The 10,060-nt window shown below is 40.6% G+C and overlaps 1 protein-coding gene across 1 annotated transcript in view; it reads right to left on the bottom strand.

Annotated features, from left to right (window-relative positions):
- Positions 1 to 1,723: 1,723 nt before the first annotated feature.
- Positions 1,724 to 10,060, bottom strand: part of LOC309415228 (ectopic P granules protein 5 homolog) — a gene marked incomplete at its 3' end in the record, with an annotated part of 60,275 nt that continues 51,938 nt past the window's right edge. Inside the window, exons 39-44 of the mRNA XM_082012679.1 lie at positions 9,808 to 9,952; positions 7,324 to 7,566; positions 6,256 to 6,475; positions 4,305 to 4,520; positions 3,221 to 3,335; positions 1,724 to 1,906 (exon numbers count right to left, since the gene is read on the bottom strand). Of these exons, the coding sequence (XP_081868805.1) occupies positions 1,724 to 1,906; positions 3,221 to 3,335; positions 4,305 to 4,520; positions 6,256 to 6,475; positions 7,324 to 7,566; positions 9,808 to 9,952 (1,122 nt within the window). The remainder of the gene's footprint in view (positions 1,907 to 3,220; positions 3,336 to 4,304; positions 4,521 to 6,255; positions 6,476 to 7,323; positions 7,567 to 9,807; positions 9,953 to 10,060) is intronic.

The following is a 10,060-nucleotide window of genomic DNA, read 5'->3' as shown; positions in this document are numbered from 1 at the left end:
TGTTATAAATACAACATTTATAAAAATCTCAACAGCTGAAACAATATCTCATTGTAAAAGTGCATGTCAAACACATATTTCTGACTTTTTCACATTTTTATGCAACTGATCAATAACACTGAATCTAATAAAACCAGTGCTTTTAAATCTTTGGGGGGCAAAAAAGCAGCAGAATGTATTCTTCCAGACATGAATTTTCCAAAAGAGTCTGTTAAAAAACACGCTGCATCCGTACCTGGTTAATATACATAGGGATGTACATAGGTATATGCATATATATATTTATAGGCTCGCAGATAGAGCAAAGAACTCTAAGACCACATTAAGATGAAGGTGATCTAATGACCCAGCTGGCACAGTTAGCAGAATCGGTCAAGAAGAAAAAGGTGATTTGTTCTCCAGCACTGGAACCACAGTTAAGAAGAACACTTCAAAGCATTATTGACCAGACAGTAGGTAGCACATTTCCTTCCCCTAGTGACCAGAACTCATGTTTTAACATGTAACCATATTATAAACATAAAGGCACAATTAATGGAAGAAGAGAAGAAGCCATCATTGTTCCTTCATGGGGGTGTACAGATTGGGACTGCAGGACCTGGGGCCACCTCAAATAGATCAGTGATAAAAGGGACAACATTAGACAGGCAACTGGGGAAACTTGCCTTCTACTTTCCCTGAACAAAAGTGCATCTTATGATCATACAAGGCAACAAAACCAGTGATCATTCAGGTGAAACAACAGATTTACGGGTTCATGGCTCATGCTTTGGCAACAGAATTTTAACGATTTAAGCGATCACCAGATTTAATGTAAGAAAAATACCCTTTCACAGTGTCACCTGAAACCCTGGTGCCATGCCCAGCTAGAGAGAAAATAGACAAACTCAAATGGTGGGTGTCCACTTCTTAAACCAGTATTTCCTAAACGACCAGACTTTCAGAATTAAGGAATCCTAACATGAACATAACTGACTGTTCCCCTCCCAGACACTGGGTGTCCAGAAAATCTGTCTCTGGATTTAAATCACCTGACTTAAAAAGAACTTGGCTAAAGTTACTTGCATTTAATCAAGCAATATGGATGCAGACTCACTAATAGTTGGGTTTTCCTATTTTCTAAAGTTCTTTAGTTTACATTTTAGATTATATTTACGGAAGTGGGAGAAGATTGTAGGCATGCCTTTCAACTACAGACTTCCGTGGGATAGCAAAAAAAAGTCTAAATTTTAAATACTATCTTTCCAAATACAGGGATTTCACACATCTCCAGACACACACTCACATAAGATTCAGAGGTACTCTGGTTAAGAAAGTCAAAACCTCTTTTATGCACAATCCTCCACTCACTTTGAACTGGCCTGGGTGATGACATGTTGGAAAATAAAAAAGGCACAAAGCAAAAACTTAAGATGCTACAGGATGAGCTTTGCTGTCTAATGATTTGTACACCTATCTTCAGGTACCCTCCTCTCAGATGTGCACCGTGCACAGCAAGATACTCGTGTTTTCAGTCGACAAAAACTGAGCAATTCCACAGGCCTAGAAATCAAAAGAAAAGAAAGACAACCTTAGAGAGGAAAAAACTTGCCAGTGTGCAGTTCCCATTCACACTTCTGACTTATGGTGGAACTCTGAAGGTAAAAATTACTTGTGCAATAACAACATTATATGTAAACCCGAGTAACCAACATTGCACGATGAGTCTGCGAGCTCAGTGGTGCTATCGTATGCTGTCCAAATAATGCACTTCTGGGTACAGAGTGTTAATAAGGAGAGCCAAGAGATTATTGCCATCTCGAAGACAATGTTCTGGATGCTTGATGAACTGAGAAGCCTGGGAGAGCTGCTCTTGATAATCCATATATTGTTTGTTTGATGCCATAGACTCAAGAGCATTCAGTGCCTATAGATACAAGGGAAAATTCTGTTAGCTGTGTGTGCTTTGGTCTCTAACAAACCAGTTCATGAGCCACCATATGCACAATTCCACTAGAAGATCCTTATTTACTAGAGATCCTGGAGTACTCGAACAAAATATTTGTAAAATACAATCACTTAATAGTGTTTCAAGTCATCTCATATTTTTAAAGCTGTTCCTTCCCCAAGATCAGCACAAAACACTGTTCTGCCGAAGCTTGCTAGGATTCTGTAACCCAAATCTTGTCAAATACTGACTTCATGAGCTCAACACATGGCTTCAAGCAAATTACACTAACTACAAACTGCAACACACCTGACTATTCACTTCAGGTTGTTCTTATGAACATCTTTGACTTTCATAAAAGTATTATTTTACTCCCATTCACGACATTTGGGAAACAACATCAAGTTAGAAGTTATATGTAAATAAGAAACTAAGCTGGCAGTACCAGCCAGGACAAATGCTGAAAACCATGAACAAGTTTCATTCATTTCTTAGAGACGAGAAAAGAAAAAAGTTACAACAAGTAAGTTACTTTGCTTTGGTTTCTAATCAACTCCTCCTTCCTCTTCTGGTGTACTTACTGAAACAGTAACACGGTCAGCACATGTGCTAAAGAAGGAATGTACATTTGTCGTAGGGCTTTTAAGCCCTGATCTCACATAAGCAAGCGTTAGTGTGAAGCTAGTCCTGCTTTATCACTGAAAAGCAGGGCAATCACAGCAGCTTTATTTTAAACTCCTACCTGTAATGTTCCAAAGTTTCTGAACTCAGGGTTTACAGCTGTAAGTTCATCTGCAGCTTTGCAGCATATAAGTCTAGAAACTGATGCCTTCATATTAATACAGAACGCTGTATAAACAGTTCTACCTAGGATCACTTTAGGTTAGGGCTCAGACACATAGTCCTGCTACAAGAGTTCAAGAAGCTCATCACCTGGCCCGTGCTGAACCTGGGCTTATCTCTGGTAAATTTCTAAAACCAAATTCCAAGACCAAATAATTTCAAGACAGTGTTTTGATGTACAGAGAAATAGTACACAAGTTTGTGATATACCCCCTTCCCTGCAAAGACAAATGAGAGCAACAAGCTATTTCTGAAAGTCAGAATTTAGATCCAGATGCAAAGCAGTAGCAAAAAAAGGTTGAGGGCATTTGTTACCAAATAAAATCAACAAGTTGAGAGTAGGATTTAGCTTGAAGCGATGTTCTCAGTGACTCTTACAAGCCTCAGCCTACAAATTGAGCAACCACACAAACAGGGCACGTCGAGAAGCCAGGAACTGGCACACACTACCTGCTGGGCCTTCTGCGACAGCTTCGGCTCTGACCCCGCTTTCAGGCGGACTTGACTTTCTGCAGGAATCTGAACCAAGAGGAAGGCAGACAAACTGCGGGCCACCACCCGAAACCTTGCAAAGGGAAGACGACAGAGAGAGAAGGTGGCATCAGTTTTGCAAGTCCTCTATGGCAGATAAAACTGGAAGTTCTAACCCATGAGATATCTCTTGCTTAAGGAACACAGTAAAGACTTTAGAGGACCTTTTTCAATGCATTAGAAGGAAAAAAAAAAAAAAAATCACTTTCATATCTACCTTATACTATATCATACATACTAGAGGATAACGCAATATCACACATATAAATTATTACAACTGTTCCAAGCTTAGCTGAAGCCTTGAGGTCATATCTGAAATACTCCTTCATTTCACAGCCTTTGAAACATTCTTGTCACTCAAATCAAAGGATGAGTTGAACAAAACTAAGATTTCAGAGCAATTTCAACAGGATTGCATCCCAGAAGGTCTTTCTAAACACAAAGTTATGTTTAGGTACTGTGCTGAACTGGCATTCCACAAACATGTGCATATTTTTTCTTGGCATTCTTTACACATTGATTCTACAACCTAATACCTAACAACTAAACTTGGTGTCTCTGGTTAGAAGGGAAAGTGAATAACAAACAAGCACGTATTTGTGATCTTAACATTTCCAACACCTCAAGGTTAAGATGGAAAAGGCGACCTGCATGCAATCATACAAAATTCTTGTGAAGTCAACTGGAACAGTCTTCTATAGACCAGGTGAAAGAATTTTCTTCTAACAAACAGTCTCCCTACAAACTTCGCTGGACACAGACATTAAGCCAGAATCACAACTGCATTTTCTTTTCTTTCCACCACAAACTTTGCAGAAGTTCAGAACCACTGCTTAACCAGGTTAAAACAGTTCCTACATTTTTTCCTGCAATGGGCCCAAACAAATTTGTAGATTTGGGGACAGCACAGATTCAGAACATCTTTCGACATTGCACTGTACAGCCTAGATCCAGACTGCAGCTTTAACGTGATGACTCAATTTACCACACCTTCAACTCTTACCTGGGTGACAAAGGAGACCTCCTGCCTAGGCCAATAGCACCAAGTATTCCAGAAGACAGTCTCTCCTCAGCCAGCTGACTCTGCCTGCCCTGGATTGACAGCAGTGTCCGAATGACATATTCGATCAGAATGGTGTCATCTTGCTCCATCTGAATCAAGGATAACTGCATGGCTTTATGCCACCAAAGAAACAGCTTTGCCTCTTCCTTTGCTGAGCTTTAGGTAAGATTTAAAGAGCAAAACCGAAACGAAATATAAATTAAAAAAAAACCACAACCAAAATAACTCAGATGTATAGGTTAAGAAGTTTGTATCTCTCCCCATTAGGCCCATGAAGAATTCAGATGGTTAATTAATGACAGCTAATTCTACTATATAAGGATAGCGTAACTATAGAATCATAGAATCTTTGGGTTGGGAGGGACCTTTCAAGGCCATCCAGTCCAACCCCCCTGCAGTGACATCTGCAACCAGAGCAAGTTGCTCAGAGCCCCGTCCAGCCTGACCTGGGATGTTTCCAGGGATGGTGCATCGACCACCTCTCTGGGCACCTGGGTCAGGGGTTCACCACCCTCAGTGTGAAAAATGTCTTCCTTAGATCTAGTCTAAATCTACCAGTTAGTATACTGCTGTAACTGCTATTGCTATGGATTTGATGCAGACATCAGCTAGCAGGTTTTAAGGGCCTGTAAGAGGACAAAGAACAATGCTTCCTCTTAAGCTTTACAACTGAGAATAAATGATACTGCAGCCATAAGTGGATTTAAACTTGTCTAAGACTTGGTATAAAAGGAATGAAGCTGCATCTCTCCATTTTTTTTTCCCCTGTTACTTACCAATAAAATACTTTAGGAAACACTAGCTGCTGTTTCCACAACAATTTAGACTTTTAGTATGATCCTCCAGAAAAGGAAACATTGAAATTTTTTGTTGAGCAAAGCATAAAGTGAAGTTCCCCCTATGATATTTTTAATCCTTCCCCAAACAGCTTACAGTTTAAGTTAACAGGCTCAGATTTTCCACATAAAGCATCAGCACGAGTTTCCTGCATCAGACTATCCTCACATTACTCCACCCAGTCATTTCCCACCCCAGGCACCCTCAGCTTTGATGTTTAGAACAAGGTTTAATTTTTGTGTATGGTGGCTTTGCTGTCTCCTTCACACTTTGGCAATCAAATTACCATGGTACCTACAAAAGTGAAAGTATTCTTTGAATTTCAAGGAACAGCGGGAATGTGCATTTTCCCAAAATGCTCTTTCACAGCAAATACGAACGTTACCAACATTAATACAGAAAAATATTCACCACATTTGCTAAATTCTGGCAATTTCAACAGCAACTGTACATACAGTTGCTACATACCTTAAGTACAAAGTACTATCATTTTAACCTCAAAGCTACCCATCCTTTCCCCCCAGAACCCTGTTATCTAGTAAGCCGTTTTTCAGCAATACAGGCCCCTAACTCTGGGCACCCCACCAGATCCACTGGGCTCAGACTTGGTTCAGAGCTGCTGACAGTCACCATCGAGCAGCTTTGAACACCAGGTCTCTCCGTATCAAATTGAATATTTAGCACATAACTCATCCCACCTAGTGGACATTCTGGAAAGTGGAACCCACAGTGATTTAGGGTTTGCTTAAAGTAATTTAACTGAGCACAAATCCAGGCTGCCACTGAAATCAAGCTTCTCTGACTGAAAACTGACCAAAACTGCACCAGAAGCGTTCAAGCAAATAAAATTCCCTCTAACAGCTGTTGTAGTAAAACAGACATGTTGGCATCGGGGTTGGGCAGACTCTGTAATAGTGGATATAGAAGGATTGGCCATTTCCTCCAGCAGCCTGGTGAAGTTAACCAAATTCATCTGGCCACACAATTATACCAGCTATACAACTACAGTCTTATTTTAAAGTCAAGGCAGATTCAGAAGCCTTGAGTTTCATACCTTGGGTACACCTGCTCCAGCCATTTGCTGATGGTTAGCAGGATTTTCATTTCGTTGGTAAGAGTTTGGTCAGTGTTTAGGCATTGCAGTAGATAAACATACAGGGTCAAGTAGCTTCCTAACGACAGACACTCCTGCAGGAATTCTTCCATGGTTAGCTCAGGAACTTGGAGGGAGGCGAGTATAGGTCCCCAGCCTAAATCCTGGTAGTGAGTACAACCTATAAAGAAAACAAAAGGACAGAACACAGAGCATGTGAGTAAGCAGCACTTGAAGAAACCTAAGAGCTGGAACTACTTCACTGTATTTCTTTAAATTACAGAATTCAGACCATTTTAGCTGTTTCCCGGGTGATCAATTTGTCATGCAACTGATGGAGAGAAAAGAAAAACTATCATAAGGCATCTCCTCGAGATCAAGGCGAGGTATTTTCCCAGCATTCATTTAATCCCAGGATTAAATTTGAAAATTTTAGCAACAGAATTTTAAATATTTTCTTCAGGTGTACTGAAATCTGATCACATTCTAATACATAGTTCCACAAGGATTATGTAAAAAGAAACTACCACCCACAACCCCCCCAAAAAAACCCCACATGACACAATTTCAGAGTTTTACCAATTAGTAATAGTTGTTGGGGTTTTTTTTAAATTAGCCTACAGAACACTACAGGAGAGGATACGCATATCTGTTTTGTTCTCTTGGAATTATTCTTTTTTAAAGAAGTCGTCCCTTTTAGCTGGAAAAATGGCAACCATTACATAGAGCAAATCAGTCTTCACAGAGACAGCTATAGTTCTTAAGAAAATACACAATTCGAGCAGCTGAAAAACCCAAACCACAGTGGCCTAACTTTTCTATATCTAGTTACTACAGCACATATATGTGTGACAGTTGAGAGCTATCAGATACAAAGAAAGGAGCTCTAATTACAGAAAACAGATTAAAACCCAGTTCCAGTACTGGGCAGCGTGAAGCTATAAGGGTTCCAGCCAATTCATTATTTGATGGGCATCCAAGACTGACGGAAGCTTTTGAGACAAGCAGAAGAAGAGGACAGGCTCCTACCTTCACTGAAGTAAGCAGTGATACAGGCTTCTGTCGTCTCTGCCATGTGTCGCACAGAGGCCAGGCTCTGACACGCTGCTGTGAGAAGGGGCATTGCTAGCAACCCGTGCACTTTACTGTCGACCCACTTTCGTAAGCTCCCCCGTAGCGACTCAGCCGTTGTAACGCTAGAATTGTTCATCATCATCAGCGTTTCTGCAAAGAGACTGCTGAGGGCCATATGACGCGTTTGCAGATCCATATCTGAAAGTCAGAAATAAGAGAACCAGTTCAGTAAATATATGTTAGAACCTAAATTCAACTTCCACCACTGAACACTTTTCTGTAGACACTGGGAAAAACTTCTTGCTCACCATACACCTCAATTCCTTGTCTGTACTTATGAAACTGCAGTAAGATATCTGTTCCTTTGATGAGATAGTTCATCACTCATTAAACAAGGAGACAGCTGATAAGACTGTACAGCAGAGCACACTGGAAAGCCCATCTTTCTCTGGAGTCTTTTACCATGACTACAGTGCAAATAAATTGAATGATAAAGCACATTTATAGTCTCCAAGAAAACTTGGGTATTAAAACACAGTTTAAAGCACAGCTTAGAGTAAAGCAACCAAGATTTTAGGTGATTCACTTTGAAATATGACCAAGACAAGCCCTGAAATGTTGCAATCCCCTTGTGCACTTCCGGGACTCTAGATTTCCTGCTAATCCAGCGTTCAGCCCCAGAATTTTTTTTTTTTTTTTTAAACTATCTCTTGGCATTGCCTGAACATATTATCATGGGCCACCTGTAACAGTACCCTCAAAGCACAAACATTTCCTGAGCCTGGCTCTTAAAAGTCTAACTACACAGTAGACTGTTGCACATATTTATGAAAAAAGCCACCATCGTTAGAAAAGAAAGTTTTCAGGCAGTATCAGGCATCGTAGAAGGAAAAATTTAAACTGGTTATGAAGAAAAGTTGTGCACAAAGAGGGATTAATCACTGGAAAAACACTGCGCAAAGAGGTTGAGACCTCCACGTTTGCAGATGTTTGGAAGGTCACCAGACAAGGCCCTAAACAACCTGATCTAACTCGGTTTGAGGAGGAGGATGGACTACAGGACTCCGAAGGTCCCTTCCAAACTAAGCTATTGTGTCTATATCTACCAACTAAGAAATAAAAAGTCCCAAAAGTCACCTGTCACAGCACAGCTCACCAGTGAGATAAACATCTATCACAGACTAACGGAGAAAGATGACACCAGGAGGTTAACTGACTTGCCTAAGGTCACTAGCAGTTTTACAGCCAAGTCCCACTTCACAGGCTGCAGACCACCAAGCAGGACCACACCAGACACCTGACACCAGGGCCCACAGGATCTCCTGGGACAAGCCCTGACGCAGTGCCTGTGCAAGAAGTCCAGCTTTCTCTTCTCCAACTGTTGTCAACAGAAGGTGCTGCCCCAGAGGCTCTTCCAAAAACCTCTGCTAGCCCCCTCCAAACTTCACAGAGTAGCTAAACCCAATACATACCACCACTTTCAGCCACTCTGCATCAGTTATCCTCAGGCCCTCCACAGCCTGGTTGAGCAACACATACAAATGCACACAGGGGTGCATGAAACAGAGCTGTTCCTCTTATACTGGAGCTCCTGTCTCCTCCAAAATTTCTCAGCTACAAGGAGAGCTGGCAGCAACAGACAAGCCTTCACTTCTCTTTGAGTCAAAGAATTTTGCTGACTATGGGGCTGTCCTACAGAGCTTCCACAAGTAGCGAGACAAGTACGGAGAGACAGTTAACAGTATCATAGATTTTTGGACACTATCTGCTCACTCTTGCTAGCACACTTGTGGGGTCATGGACAGGAAGTGACATAACTCCTGACAAGTATTTTGTCCTGACAAGACAATGCAGCGAGATGACTGATTTAATCTAAAGTTTCAGTTTGATAGAGGAAGCTAAGGATGGTGTTAGTACTAAATTTGAGATCAATATAAATGCTTTGGTTGTGGACACACCATACTACTAGTGTACATCAACGTAATTCCCCTACTTCAATACAGTCAGTTTTCCCAACTGTACAACGGTTTAGAACCCTTTCTTAGAACCCGATCCCTCAGGGCCAAAAGAGTGTATTTGCGTCATCCTTCCTTTTAAAAAATATGCAATTGCCAAATAAAATTTTAAAGATATTAAAAAAAACTAGACAAAGAAAGGAAACCCTCAAGTTCCTGTATATCGGTCAGTTTTATTCACAACATAACCCCTTTTTTTCTGTTGGTTTTGTCACTCTTGACAGTTCTACAGGGTAACGTTCATATTTTTGTTTTGTGCTAATATACCACCTATATACACATCAAAGCAACATGCCCTGCTGCCCATAAGGGAGACATTACAGTAATTCAAGTAATTACATAGTCACAGATGTTCAACAATCCATGCAGTGGAATAAAAGGTCTTGACAGCTTTAAAGTAATCTGCCACTTCTTTACCACAAACCTGGAGGATTAAAGATGACTACATCATCCAGCAACTTGAACATTTCTTGTTCCAAAACTGCAAGAGTAATCTTTCCGCTTTGTTCTAAGGAGCTGAGAAATTGAACCACCTGGCGAATATATGCTTGACACTTCAGTGTTGCATCCTGTCAATTAAAATTAAAATCAATTAGAAAAAAAAAGTCATGCCTAGAACTCTTTTCACACTCCATAGTATACAAAAGCAGAACACTACAAATGACAACAACAGCTTA

This window comes from Phaethon aethereus (genome assembly GCF_964289735.1).
Source record: "Phaethon aethereus genome assembly, chromosome: W".
NCBI lineage: Eukaryota > Metazoa > Chordata > Aves > Phaethontiformes > Phaethontidae > Phaethon > Phaethon aethereus.
This window is presented reverse-complemented; position numbering and strand designations above follow the sequence as displayed.